At 34.5% G+C, this 15,669-nt stretch overlaps 1 protein-coding gene across 1 annotated transcript in view; it reads right to left on the reverse strand.

Moving 5' to 3' along the window:
* Positions 1 to 15,579, reverse strand: part of adgrf3b (adhesion G protein-coupled receptor F3b) — a 23,041-nt gene extending 7,462 nt beyond the window's left edge. Inside the window, exons 1-13 of the mRNA XM_042503987.2 lie at positions 15,415 to 15,579; positions 11,326 to 11,386; positions 10,943 to 10,955; positions 10,054 to 10,203; positions 8,639 to 8,791; positions 8,476 to 8,537; positions 8,311 to 8,369; positions 7,526 to 7,650; positions 5,844 to 6,068; positions 4,419 to 4,658; positions 3,704 to 3,841; positions 3,334 to 3,536; positions 569 to 754 (exon numbers count right to left, since the gene is read on the reverse strand). Of these exons, the coding sequence (XP_042359921.2) occupies positions 569 to 754; positions 3,334 to 3,536; positions 3,704 to 3,841; positions 4,419 to 4,658; positions 5,844 to 6,068; positions 7,526 to 7,650; positions 8,311 to 8,369; positions 8,476 to 8,537; positions 8,639 to 8,791; positions 10,054 to 10,203; positions 10,943 to 10,955; positions 11,326 to 11,379 (1,608 nt within the window). The 5' untranslated portion in view covers positions 11,380 to 11,386; positions 15,415 to 15,579. The remainder of the gene's footprint in view (positions 1 to 568; positions 755 to 3,333; positions 3,537 to 3,703; positions 3,842 to 4,418; positions 4,659 to 5,843; positions 6,069 to 7,525; positions 7,651 to 8,310; positions 8,370 to 8,475; positions 8,538 to 8,638; positions 8,792 to 10,053; positions 10,204 to 10,942; positions 10,956 to 11,325; positions 11,387 to 15,414) is intronic.
* Positions 15,580 to 15,669: the final 90 nt, after the last annotated feature.

The raw sequence follows: 15,669 nt of genomic DNA on the forward strand, positions 1-15,669 counted from the left end.
AAAAAGTATTATTTTTATATATGTATGTGCTTTTACATGCAGATATTACTGACTGCCCTTGTATTTATTTACATGATTACTGTTATCACAAATATTAATAAATAGCACAAATACTTTTTGGCCGAAATTTTCTCAACAAAGCGGCTTTCCTACAATAATAATTCAAATCTTGACCATGCACAACTACAGTTCATCTCCCTACTTTCTTTTAATTTTCTATGGAATTAACCTGTACCTCTCTGACTGCATGTTATCCTGTTTCTTTGTTATTGCAAATAAAATTTAATAATAAAATAAAACTTAATAATAAAAATAATCTTATTAATAAAATGAAACAATGATTCAGTTTGAAACTTTAATTAATGATAATAATGATAATAATAATAATAATAATAATAATAATCATAATAATAATAATAAAAATAATAGTTGTTGTTGTTGCTGTTATTGATTTCTTGTTTTTTTCTTTTTGCTTGCCTTTTCATTTTATGGCTTTCAGCTGTTATAATAGAAAACCCCAATAAAGACATTGTTTAAAAATAAGTCATAATATTCAAAAGGGACTTACAGGAAAAACATCCTCTTTCAAAGGAAATGTTTCCGATGCACCGGCCATTACATTAAGAATATTGATGGAAGCTGTAACATCTGCCAAAGAGTCACTTTCATCAGAATTCAATGCAGAGCTGTTCTTAAGTCCTTGAAATATGGTCTTGGCCTCCTCTTGTGTAGCCCCGAGCCCCTTTGCGAAGTTCTTGAAACAAACAAGCAAACAAAAACAGAATCTCCTTAAAACAGTTAGCAAAAGCACACACATTACATCCTCACACACAATGCTGATGGGATCTGAACAGTAGTGGAAAACAAAAGAAGGTAACGCCTGCATACTCCATGCCACACAAATTCATTCAAGACAACAACGCTAATCACTCTGTGGCCTCCATGAGATATACTGGCATTGAGCACGTTAGGTCTCCAAGACCAGGAACAGATTTAAATACTCTCTTACTTCAGAGAGAGAGTCTCCACATTTTCAGCCTCCAAACATTGACACTCAGAGGTTTAAACCAAGAATAGGAGATTAAACTATTCCTCTAAATCAAATTATTGTGTTTTTTAGGGCTTTTTCTGTGTTTCATTGTGTTTTGTGTATCATTGTATATATATATTTTTAGAGATTTTGACACACTAAAAGTGCAAACATTAATATAGAAAGGTGTTTTTGTTTATATAATAAGTGTGCATCTCTCCTCATTGACATGTTCACTCTTTTATGGATGTATGCTTTTCCCCCTTTTTCCTTCATTGGAACTTGAACTAAAACATTATTTTCTTTTATTGGAACTAGACATGTTCTTCATTTTAGACATTTGTTGTTAGTGGATCTAATACAACTTTGAACATAGGTGATGATGACTCTTATGATGATTTTAATATTATATATTATATTATGTTTTTGATTAAAAAAAAAGATGTTTGGTGATATTAAGATTTTTGATTTTTATAATGTTTTTATTCACTGAAGTCGGCTTTATGTTTTTGTAATGAACTTGACATCACTTTTTTGTCTATGCATTCAATGTATTTTCTATGTAATCAGTTTAATTGTTTATTGTCAATTATTTAATTACCCTGAATGGCCTCAGATTGTTAACCATACCTGTAACCATAGAGATTATCAGCCTATTGGTGTGCATTATGTTTAAATAATGTGTGGTTTCATCCTTTCAAACTTTTTTTTTCTTTTTGACCTGACAAAGATTCAAGTGGGTTTGAAACGTTGTCTTGAGTGGCGTGGAGATGTTACCTTCTTTCATCATTTAAGTTTTTCAAAAGCTTTGCACCTACGCGAAGTGCGTATAACAATTCTTTCTCAGCTCATCTAAACAGTATTGACCTTGGAACAATAAGGTTCCATCTGTGATCTGAGTGGTTTTGAGATACTAAGGTTTAACATTTTCAAATCTCAGATGGCAAAACTAATACACAATATAAGATAATTAGAATTATAAGTTGTAACTAATATAAGTTAAAGCTTTTTGTATATTGGTCAAAACTACAATAACCTTGAGGGGGTTTTCAAGATCAAGTGGAAAAGTAGCTAAAGCTTTAATATTCTGTTGCAAACAGTTTAATTGTACTTGTTAAAATACACAAAGCAATTAATTAATTAATAAAAAGAATAATAAGATATTTAGAGTAAGCGGTAGATAATTACAGTATTCTAAAATTAGCTAGCTAGAGACTGGACTGTATCTCAGATCTGTAGAGAAAAATAAAAATGTTGGCCTTGGTGCAGTAATCTCTTTTAGTCACAGTAACTTGAGTCACTAACAATAACATTAAATGTTAAAAACAAACGGCATGAGTTTTATAAGTAACTAACTAAACTAAATTTAGCAAGTTAGCATAGTAGCTAATGGTAAAAGCACACTATTAACCAGATACAAACAAGATTACACCAAACATAGCTTACATTTGTATAAGTGTCATTTCTTAGGTTCTGTCAGCTAATTTGTCCCCAGAGCAGTGAGGTGTTACTGTAGGCCAAAGACACACAAGTTGATTTTTTGTGCTTTATGAACACTGATGGGCTGAAGATAGAGTAAAAGATAATGATTCCAAAAGACTTCTTCATTTGATACCAGTAATGGAATTGAAAAAATTAAGTAACCAACACGATCTCATTCTAAGTTGTTACATATCGCCGCTTTGTCAGTGGACATTTGCAGCTACATGTTTCACTCTAAGTATCCTCCTGCGTCTGCTGCTGATGTTCTGTGATGCTGCAACCAACACAACAATATCAACAAAAGCATAGCAACTAAAGCATGCAGCTAGGCTGAGGTTAAGTACATGGTTAGCGTTAGTAAAAATTGATGAAAGGATAGTTATATGCATATTGCATAGGTGCCAGGCTATCATAAAAACAACTTAGTTAGCTTCCCATGGCTAATGTTACCTGAGGATTATTAATGGATTTAGCCACAGAGTCTGAGTGATTACAGTCATCAGTTTAAGTGTGGTGATACTGTTTAACGATTCAGTCTTGGATGTTAGCTGCTACTACTGTTATAGCTTGTGCTAACTGGGCAGAACTTGAATAGATTGTCACAGGGAGAGCAATCCCAGAGATAGCTGCAACAGTCGAATTGAATGAATGCACTTGTTGTTTAACAGAATTAGTTTCAATACTGCTTAATGTTCATTATTTCAATAGGTAACTACATTAAATATTTAAAAGATTTTGACATTACCATGTGAATAAAAAATATACATCAACAGTCAGACAGAAGCTCATTTTAAGGTCATAAGCTGAAGTGTCAAACTCACATCTGCAGACTCCACCACTTTGCCCAACTCTTCGTCGACGCAATAATTATACACATCTTGCCATACAGAAGTATTACCACAAGTGCGTGACTTATAACCAACTCTGCCCGGTGTGCATGTTCGATTAATCAATGTGTTTCCAGCTGGCGTGTCTGGCCAAAATTCTCCTTCCAATGTTTCTTCTTTGCAAATTTTTTCACCCTCTTGGAAACAAATACAAAAAATCATTACTTGATGCAAAATACATTGTAAATAAACTAAACAATAACAAAGTAATGCAGTATTATGCCAATGTGAGATATATTATATTCTGCCCTAGCCTTAATTGAAACAAAGCAGCTGATATAGAATTAAAAGAATTTAGAGTTACCATAAATGACTGGAATATTCACGGCTGCACTTCTCTTTTGCTCAATCCTGTTCTTGAAAGTAACATTAAAGACTTGTTGAGGAATTTTTTCGCAACTGACTTGAACGTTGAAAGTATAGACCAGATTGCCTCCATCAGCTGTAAAGAAAGATGAATAGTAGTTTTAGGGTTAGGTTTGTTGTAGTGGAAATGTACATGCATTTTGCAAAAATATTGTGAATTCAAATTTGCATTGATGTCATCAGTTAATGTAGTTCTATATCATAGAGGCTATGTCCTTTAAGAGCTGTCGTCATTAGTAGATGGATGTGAACCACTGACCAATAGCGACAGCTCTTAGAAACACGGCCTAAACTCACTGAATCTGAAAACAATGTTTGTGTACTGCAGCTAACAAGAGGTGACAGATGATGATCATAATGTCCTCCTGATAGCCATACACCTTTTGTCCACTGGGGTCATTCTGACCTCACCCTGGTTTGACTTTTATTTAAAGCATTTTGTATAAATTGTCAATCAATTCTGTGTTACACATTTAATCTTACTTCAGTCCAATCCATTACCACAATTTTTTCCCTTCATTTTGGAATTTAGGGCTAACAGAACTCGTTTACACTAGTATAAAAAATACATTTGATAGCAAAGGATTTCATTTGGGGTCAGATTGACCCCAAGGACAAGATGAGGGTTAAGAGATACTGTAGGTTAGTCTTACAGGTCTTAGATGGTTTAGTGGGTGGTTCCGTTCTGTAGAACCCCTCAACGACAAAGTCCTCTGTGCTATTTAGGATGGTGGCAGTGACCTCGATTGCAACATATTCAGTGTCCTTTGCTGAACAGTCTACAGAAAGAGGGTTGATCTTCAGAGTGATCACATCAGGCAGGAGTGCCACACTCAGCTGGGCCTTGGCTGTGTGCGTGACCGACCCGAGAGTGAATCCGCACTCGTATAAGCCTGCAGGGAGCATGGAGGTGAACAAATGACTCACATCAGAAGCGTCACCAGCACATTTGTCTTGGACAAACAATTCCAATACACAGAAATACAAAATTTAAAAGTAGTGGTGTGTCAGTAAAATGTCTCCGTTACTGATATATTATACAACAAGTTGTACTGACTAAGTGATCTGATTTGTCCACAAGACACTTGTGTGTGCTCAAATCTGCATGACAACACACTTTCCTCATCTTTGTATGAATTACTTGCCATGTCTTGATTTTTGGTCTTGAAGAAATGTTTGTATCATTCAGACAGGAAACATCAGTTTCTCTATATCAAAGAAGAGTGTGTTCACAGGAGTAAATACCTGACCTAATGTAAAGTTACAGTCAGCTCACCAATGGTGTAAACTATAAACTAACAAAAAGGTGACAAAAACCAGGATAACCACCATTTTCTGAACAGACACATTATAAACACTGACAAAAAGTGACATTTGTGTGATTGAACATTAAACACCAAACTTCACTGCAAAAAGAAAAACTACTCAGTCCAGCACTGGGCATGTTGGAAAATATAGGCTGTGATTGGAACTGCAGTACTGCAGTTTGTTTTTGAGAGGCTTAACACCATCAAATATGGATTGAAGCAGAATATTCAGTTGTTTTTGGAAACAATCTCTCATTTTTCTATTAATTTTTTTGTTTTTTGGACTAAAGGTAAAGTTTGGGTATGTAAACACTAAAGCTGGATATTTTTATTATATATTTTTTTGTCAGCACATATCTTAGTTGTAAGACTGAGCAAGCTGAGCATTTCTGTGTTTATGTTTGGTGTATTTATTTAGTTTGGAAAATCGCACGATCTCCAGAAAGCATAAACACAAGTTGGCGGGCAGACTCAACAGGGACTAGAAAACATGTCTGCAGGTCGTTACTAAGGTTCATGCCACTTGCTGGTGTAGTTAATTAGGTTTCATTACATGCAGGATTCTACTGATGTCACTGATTGTTTTCCAGTTATTAGTCAGACTGTGTATTTTCATTTTCACAGTTGTTTGGTTCTATTTAGAAATGCAAAGGAGGCATAAAGAAGGGATTTAATAGCAGCTCTATACCATCTCTGTGTAAAAGGGGCTACAGAATATAAATAAAATTAATCATAATTTTAGTTTGATCTTAATTTCAGCTTTGTACTTGCCTGACCAGATGCCTGTCACCTCTTTGAGAGTAACAGCAACACAAGATGCCGCTGAGGCACAGTTGTGGTGCAGTTTCACCACACTGCCGTTATTTAGCCCAAAACGGCTATTCCCCCTGCTCATGTACCAGGCAGCACTGCTGGTTACCTCCTCATATGTGCATTTTAGTGTTGGCTCAGACTCGTAGCACACTGTACCATTTGGAGACTCGATGGTGACCATTCCTGTGTGAGGTAGGCAATATAAATACACATCAACACAGTCATTACGATTAGGCCAGAAGCAGACGGTAAAGCCTTCCAATGTCAGTCCACTGGTTTATAAGTTTCTACTGTCATTTGTCTATGCAAGACCTTGGTGCAGAGTAGGATACCTCAACACTTTCTGGTTCAGTCTATATGATGCACACTCACACATCTCAGTGGCTTATTGGTAATGATTTTCTTTTTTTCTATTTTGGCCAATGGCAAGTATCTTAAGAAGGGGAAAACTGATACATTTTTCAAGAAATCTAAGAGACTATGGTGACAAACTCTGGCCTTTACCAAATTCGTCCACTTTGTCTAATTTGCACATAACATATCTAAATTCACAATGCAAATTTCCATGAGCGCATTCACAAATAGATAAACATCATGGCCTTTTATTTTCATAATCTCAGCTTTAGCCAAAGCCATCAGTCATACTACATTGAGGGTGTAATGAACATACCAATTTCTTAAGTCAACGTTAGACTGTTATTCTTGTGTTTTGGGCAAATAAGAATGATCCTCACAACAATAACCACGGTCAACTCTGACATCAGCCATTGTGGCTGATCAGCTAAAGCCATTACTGAATTCCCTGCAGCTGACACTCTTTAAAGCATCCTTTAATCCTTCTTTACTGTTACAAGTAGGAAATGATTTTATATAAATACATATATATTCTTTCCCTAAAGTTTCTTCAGTATTATGAAGTTTCTGCCATATTCTCAAATTTTGCTCTATGTTGTAAATTTTCATTCCATTTTTTCAAATTTTATTCAGTATTCTGAATTCTAATACAGTTTCATTCTGTATTCTTAATTTGTGTCCATATTCTTGGAATTTATTTAATATTCTCAAGTTTTGTTCCATATTTACAAGTTTCATCCATATCAAAGTTATACCCTTAAAATGTGTTTCATATTCTCAAGTTTTGTTCCATATTAACAAGTTTAATTTAATTTTCTAAAATTTTGTTCCATGTCTCCAATTTTTTTTTCCATATTTTCAAATTCAATTTTAAATTCTCAAGATTTGTTCCATATTCCCAAGTTTCATTCCATATTTTAAAGTTTTGTTCCATATTGTCAAATTCAATTCAATATTGTCAAGTTTTGTTCCATATTTTTGATTGTCATTCCACATTTGCAAATTTCATACCACATTCTTAAGTTTCATTTTATATAGTCATACTGTCAATCAATATATTTAGACTTTTAATCCATATACTCAAATTTCACGTTATATATCAAACACAAATAGATAAATAAAATGAATATAAACCACAGATAATGAGTCTGATGCATCATTGCTTAATATACTCACAGTGCAAAACCCAAAAATAGCAGTATACTGAGAGCATGCAGTACAGCAGATTCAACAGAGTCAACATGATCTAAATAAATGACAATAAACAGCAACACTCTCATACTGACCTTCGGTGTTGACCTGAAGCACGGCCTTAAGATTTGTTTCCAGGTCTGTCACAATATTTAGAAGTTTCTGAGTCGTCATTTTGACGGTGACAGTTGCCTCAAAGTCAGCAACTTTGTTGTCTGACCTTTACGATTTGGCAAAGATCAATGAAAGATAAGTGGTTAGCGAGTCAGAAAAGATGTGTTTGGATCTGGGATAAAAGTAACATGAGATTTTGAACTGAGATGCTTTTAGCCAAGGCATGATGGCTTACACAAACCTTAGCTTCCTGATGATGTTTTAAATAGCAGAACAAAAAACAAAATGTACTAATTAAGCATTTTTGTTTCATTTTTTTTTTTTTTTTTTAGGATTTTTTTTTTTTAGGATTTAAGGACATTTCTCAGATTTCAGGACATTTCTTCAGGACTTTTTTAGGATTTAAGGACATTATCGGGTCTTAGCAATGGTTTGTCTGAACAGATTCTTCCTATTTTCAATCCAATCTTTGACAAGATTTGAATAGAGGCCTGAAAATTTAAGGTCACTTGTGTTGTTGGTCCCTGTGTAAATTGAATAAGAATGGTGTAAAGGGTAAATGCAGCCATCAAGCACAAGCGAACACAGCATCTCACAAGCAGTTCATCCTTCAATGAAAAACAAATCCCCCCAAAAGCCTCTACCTATTAAATTCTTGTAAAAACAAAAAGCTAAAGCTGCTGTGGCACCATTCATTTTCATTCTAAGATCTTATTCTATGAAAAAAAGAATATGGGAACATCCATATCATTGTAAAGAACAATACCTTGGACCCGTAACATTCAGGTTCTCAAATCCATTCAGTAATTTAAAGCCATCTGTAAGCTTAAAAAGAAAAAGCAGGAAATCATTTACATTTGACCTATGTATTACAGTGGTAAACATCCTCGAGAAAATATAAATATAAATTTGTGACCAAAGTGAGACGTACCTTGCTAGACTGGGTTCCATCCCAGGTGCCTGTATTCAATGTAACTGATCCAGTGATGCGAACTGTATTGATGAAGACATTATAATTAGTTTCAGTTCTGATATCAACATTTTCAGACTTATTAATGTAGGGAGATCTATCTCAGACTAACTGGGGGCGTTACCTTGGACTTTGGCAATGCAAAGTGGTGTGATGTGCGACACATTTTGTTTGCAAGTAGTTTCACGGCAACAGTTGTACGTGTAGCACACTTCATTGCTCCAAATGTACCCAACACTGCAGCTGCAAGACGATTCATCCCCAACAATCACGCACTCTGGCAAGAGAAGCACAGATCCTTAAAATCCCTGGAAACTTCAATTTAATACTATTTCAGTTCAACTTTATTTACAAAGCCCATTATCAGACAATTTGCCACAGGGGGCTTTGCAGCGTACATAAAAACGTGCACCTTGTTACAAGGCAGTGCACCTGGGTAACACAACAGTGTTCAGCATGCTACTGTTTCTCTTGAAACTGTTTTTCAATATGTATGTATGTATGTGCCTTTCCAAATCAAGTCCAATCAACTGAATTTACTGCAGGTAAAATGGTGGAGCAAGCCCAGTTCTTGGTTGTTTTTTTTTTTTTGGGGGGGGGCACTAAAATCCAAGAAAAGTCCCAAGCATCATCCTAAATCATAGGAATGTCTTAAATTCCTAGAAATGTTCTTAAATGTGAGAAATATCCTAAAATCATAGCAATGTCCTAAAATCCCAGAACAGTACCGAAATCCTAGAAATGTCCTAAATTCCTAGAAATGTTCTAAGAGTCAAGAAAATGTCTTAAACCCTAGAAATGTCCTAAAATCCCATAACTGTCCTAAAATCCTATGTACATCCTAAATCCTAGAAATGTGCTAAATTCCTACAAATGTCCTAACATCCAAGACATGTCCTAAAATACTAGAAATGTTATTAAATCCTCAAAACATCCTTAATCCTTGAAATGTCCTAAAACCCTAGATTGGTACCAAAATCCTAGAAATTTCCTAAATTCCTGAGGAATATCCTAAATCCGAGCAATGTCCTAAATTCTAGAAATGTTATAAAATTCTCGAATCATGTATGGGCAAGTTGAGTATCCTTACTTAAGTGACAATAAGCACTTAAAGTGAGACTTTTTACGAGGCTAAAGATGTCTATGTTTGGTGTTAGTGGGGGGGATGGGGTTCTAAAACCAACCATCAATGATGATCATCAAGAGAAATGGAAGGAACCTGAGCAAAATGTATTTTCTGTGCAGGGACTATGAAGCATGTGCAGAACACTGAGACCAGTTTAGATCCGACTGAGGTGTATACATGAAAGAATAAATCAACCCCCACAGTATTATATAGGTGTGGTAGTCCGACTTTGAGAAATTGGGCTTCAGCCATGTTTTGCATGCATTTTGAAAGTTCAGTTTTAGTTGGACTAAAGATATGGTGTGCTCGATATCTTTCTATTACCAAACTGTGTTACATGCTTTACTCATTTCCCACCCACTGTAATAAACAAAAGCTCTTTGGACTAATCAAATACAGAAGGTGTTTCATACCTGCGACCAGCTCAGTATGTAAGACTGTCACCAAATGGGAACTTTGAATAGGAATTTCCACTTGAAGCTTCGCTGTGTTCAGAGCTGACAGGATGGTCTGGGCCTCCAGGGTGACATTACTCTCCACCATCATCTCACCAAGGTAGTAATCTTCAACAACAACATGAGACTAATTTTGATGTGTTCTCTTTTTAGGTTAAGCAACTTGAATCAAAAAGGGGTTTACAGGAGTACATTACCCAAAAACATGTCACCACAAAATAAAGGAAACAACCGGAAAGATGGTTAATGTTAGGGGCATGTAACCAAAAACATTTACTCAAGTACCATACTTGAGTACTTTCATGTCACTTTATACTTTTACTCCACTGACATTTCAGAGGATAGCATTGTACTTTTTATTTCCCCTCATTTATCTGAACACTTGAGTTACTTTCATTTAGAAAAATGAGAAGATTATATAATATAATGTTATGAATTAAATTACCAACAGTTTATACTAGTACAACTGAAATGGGTTGTTGATTAATCAGTTAGCTAGTTGACAGAAAATTAACTGCAGAGTGATAAACATTTCAGTCTTTTTATAATTTTTTATTCTTTCAAATTTTTAATATTTTTTCATTTTTAGGATTTTTTTAAAATCTATTTTTAGTGGGTTGTTTTTTCAAATTTTCAAACAATTTTAAGGTATTTTGGGTAATTTAGTTTAATTTGATTTTCTAGATTTTTTTTTAGGATGTTTTTTATTTTTATTTGTAATTTTGAATTTTGTTTTGTCAATTTTTTAATTTTTTTTTTACAGTTTTGAAATTTGGGGGTGTTTGTTTGTTTGTTTTAAACAAACAAACAAAAGCATCCCATATGACAACATACCCCAACACCTCACCTGTTGCAAGGACCTGCAATGGCAAACAAACAAAAAAAGGTCATTGGTGTCATTCCATCTTCTGTGAAATCAAAAAATATATTTCTTTTATTCTTTTATTTGTATTCCAAATAAACACAGATTAAATATACAAAGTTTTTGTCAATTTTATTTTTAAGTCAAAATAGAAAATTAGAATATAGAAAAAAGATTAACCCTTTGAGACTGTTATTTTCTTGCAAATTTTTGGGTCATTTCTTCTTTTGTTGCTCATTGCTTTCTTTACATGTTCAAGACAATGAGCCAATTCAGTCCAGTTTCAAAGGGTTAAAGTTGAATATTAATCAAAATTTCTGTAGTTATTTCTGTCCAAAAATAAATATCACATTTAAGAGCATGTTTACCTGATAACAGATGTACGCAGCTCCAAAGAGGAAGATAAACATCCTGGCGGACATTGTTCTCCTAGTGTAGAGAGGAAGGTAAACCTATATTAACAGTAGTTAAGGAACAAGATGACTGGAAATGTATGCACTCACAAATGCATATACCTAGTCTCATATTATCCTCATATTCTCAGTGTTTGTAGCTTCAGTGAATGAACTATATGCCATTCAGTTTTTTTGTGTCATCTGGACATCTTTTTTGCAAATATTGTGCATTAATATGTTACTCTCAAACAATGTTTTGCTTGCAGGGCTTTTGCTGGCTTTGCAGTGACTGTGAATGTGGCTGTTGTGAGTTCTGGTCGTCTCTTCCCTGAGCAGGGCAGGGAAACGCCACCATACAGTTGATACATGAAAAACAGGGCTGATATAAAATGTGTGTGACATTGTACCCTTATTTTGAAAAAGACTGTATGCGTCTAAGGAGCAGAAATTGTACATTTCCCATGAAAAAGGAATTGTATTTTGAAAATACACAATCCACATAATAGGTGTGAACTGACACGCCATCTCAGAATGTCAACAACAGATGCACCCAGGATACCAGCCTGCTCTCAATGCAAACATAAAATAACGCTGCTTTGACAGAGCTTTTGGCGTCATTCTGCAAATCCAAAAAGCCTCTTTTGTGTGAATGCCACTGGACTTCATCACATGAGAATGCAGATCTGGTTATGATGCACTTATCGCCAGCTGATGGCTGTAAGGCACCTGCTGTGTCGGCATGAAACGCTGCTGTCTTTGTGACTAACTTTAGACTAACTCGGTTTCCTAAAGCTGCAAACACTTAGAAAAAAAACAAGAACCCCAAAACCAAGATAATTCCACATTTCACATTTTTAAGTTTTTAGACATAAAGTAAACATAAATTAAGATTAATAGTACAATTACTTTCCTTTTGCAAGCTTCCAAGATTATTTTAAGTAAGATCAAGATATGATTATTATTGTCACATTTATACTATCCTAAATAAATATATACATGTCTTTATTTATTTCATATATGTATGTATATTATATAATTATTATTATTATTATTATTAGTAGTAGTATTCATCTTTCTATTATTATTGTCATCAGTGTTATTGTAAATATTATTGCTGGTCTGCATGTCTCTCTTTCTCCTTCTATGTATGATTTCGTAGTTACTGTACTGTTTATTTTGTTGATCAGACAGCCATATGCCTGTTACTGTTAAGGTAAAACAAACAACCCCCTTCCAGAAAGAGACAGATATTTATAGACATTTTATTTGACTTATGTGTTGGTTTTTTTTACATCAGCTGGTGCAAATTTGACTATGAGTCTGACAACGGTGCACTAACACCATTGTAGCATATTTGTTCCAGAATGTCCTATCAGCAGCTATCTGTTTTTCCTCCAAACTTGTTTGCATCACTTTGAATTTGGACCATGTGAACAAACAATGTAACAGTGCAGTGTTCACATCGTGCCCACATGTGGCTACATGCAACCAGCGTGGTCAGAGGCCAGTGGATGTGGTGCGTGGTTAAACCTACCTCATTTTCCTGAGATATTTCTTCCTCTCTGTGGTTATATCACACTGGATGACATGCACTTGTGTTATGATGTGTGTTTACATACAGTAACCATACCAACATACACACAAATGGATACATGCACTGATCCATAGTCATCCAGGGTCAATTACAGGAACACCTCAATGTCACATGCATTATCATAATAATCATTCTGGAGGGCACAGTGTCTCTTTTCTGTTGGGATCATTGATTGGCAGAGATGTACAGTATTCCAATTAAATATAATTAACCCTTTCGAAAATGAGCAAATTGGCTTGATATGTTTCAGATCATGGAAAGATGGCACGAGCAACTGAAGATGAAATGACCAAAAAAAAAAAAGAAAGAAATTGGTTAAGCATAAATAGCCAAAAAACAAATAAGGTAATTGCGTGAGAAAAGTGCTTAGAAAATAACATTATTATTATTTGTAAATTTAATAATGACGGCTAATGCGGTGGCTGTAATAGAAATAAAGCTACTAATGTTTTTCCATGCTTCTTGGAATGTTATCACCAGAGGAGAAGTTGCAGAACATCACTCAGTGGAAACGCAGTCATCACGTGATTGTGTTTTATCAACAATTTGAAAATATCGAAAATCGAAACCTGCCTACACACACTCTTTTGTGAGCCTGCAAGGTGTGGTCACTCACAGATGAATAGTGTCATAATATGAAACTCCTATTTTTCCAGTTGCATTTATTTTAGTGTTGTGATCACTTTATTTCTGGCATTGTCTTTATTACCTTGGTTGGGAGATGTGTAAGTATCCGTTGTAAGATTGACCACAAGCATTCTCTCTGCACCTTCTAATCTTCAGCATTAACTCACTGTCATCCAGGTTAGTAGCTCGCTTAAGGGCTAATGTGATCTCTGAAAAACTTTTATCTTTACCAGAACCGACTTCTTGATCTTAAGGAGAAATTCTTACAAAGTATCATAAGCAAGTTTTTTCTTCGAATTTTGTTTCTGGGAGCAACTATTTGTACTATTAAGCATTTCATTCATTTCTGTGAAGTAAAACTTAATGAAATAAAATTTTTGTTAACCCTATGAAACCTGAGCACACTGGCTTGATTACTTTCAAAAATATTTGAAGAAGACAAAGAGCAACGAAAAAAGAAATACCCAAAAATTAGCAAGACAGTAGTCACAAGGGAAGGAAATTACTTGAAGTAATAAAAATATAAAGCCAAAATAAAAAATTAAAAAGGGTGTTATCATGTTATCATGTTATTTATACTTATGTTCATTAATATGCTGTGCCCCTTGGAATGAACATTAAATTAAATTAATTAAAAATATTTTTTTCAAAATCCTCTGAATTTTTTGCCAATTGTAGAGCATTTCATTTTAACGGCTTTTTTCACCCACCTTTTTTTTCAAAGAAAATACATCAATTTTCTCAGGATTCAGAGGTTTAATTACTTCTGAAAGGCATCTGAGAGCAGCGCAAGATAAGTGGTGATGCTCCAGGTTTCAAAGGGTTATGTTTAGATCATTATCTAAGAATTAAACTGAAAAAAAAAATCTCACAGGAAAAGGGTATTCTGAAGACCTAAACGCAGCATACATTCACAGAGTCTTCACTCTCATAAACAGTCTCATCCTTCATCAGAGAAGTAGACAACTCAAACAACCAACATGCTAACAGAGGAATGGCCAAATGTCACTGGGAGCAAAAAACAAACAAAAAACCCCACAAAAAAATCCCCCAGCAGAATTTGTCAAAAAAGAAGCCTATAAAGTATGTATGAATGTTTAAATAAAAACAATAAATAAATGTACATACAGAATTGTATGAAAAGTTACTAAAAATATCCAAAGAACACAACTCTTGTCCTACTATTGTTCAGTATCATATGAAATATCCATAAATAAAATATCTCATTTGTCTTAGAAACCAGGTTCCAAGGGAAAATATTGACTAGCTGGTAAGTTTTGGCTCAAGAACATTCTGAGAAAGTTACAATGCAATGTTTTTATCATGTTTTGTTCTAGTTCCCAGAACTTTCCTCTTAAATTCTTTTTCCTCTCTTTTTTTTGGTTAACATATCACATTACATGACATTTTGATAAAAAAAAAAAAAGTAATCTCAGGTCTTAATAACGTGTTCTGAATGTTGCTTTGAAAATGTTCTTTCTTTGTTCTCATGAAACATTGTGGGAACATTTTTTATAAAGGAACACTCTATGATCTGTCACCAAAACATTCTAAGAATGCTGCAGTTATTACGTTACATCTTAGTCAGTATTTTAACTTAAAGGAACATTATTTGAAATAATAAACATCCTCAAAAGAGTCTTGGAACATTAAAATCATAAAATAAAATTTAATTAAAATATTGTTACAACATGTAGGCAACACTGGCCAATGTTGCGGGAATTTTCCCTGCAAGCTGGGTGGGAACAACTGATGTAGAGTACAGGTAATTGCGACATAGACAACTTTTAGATTTCATTTCTTTCACAAAAATAAAAAATACGTGAATAAAAATGTCTTACCTTGGCTTCACACTCACACAGTGACATGCACGAGGATGATGTTTAACTGATAGTTATCAAACAGAAGTCTGACTGTGCTCCACATCTGCCAGGTCCACACCAGAAACAGAGTCAAAGAAAATGAACACATCTGCCAAAAAAGACTGGCTTAGGCTGGACAGGGTGTGTGTGTGTACGTGTGTGTGTGTTTGTGCAGGGGGTGTTACGGGATGCACTTATGTCACGACTTTGTATTGGAAGACCATTTGCATTGAT

Source organism: Plectropomus leopardus, chromosome 16 (assembly GCF_026936395.1).
Source record: "Plectropomus leopardus strain MGB_pleo_1.0 chromosome 16, ASM2693639v1, whole genome shotgun sequence".
NCBI classification, from domain to species: domain Eukaryota; kingdom Metazoa; phylum Chordata; class Actinopteri; order Perciformes; family Serranidae; genus Plectropomus; species Plectropomus leopardus.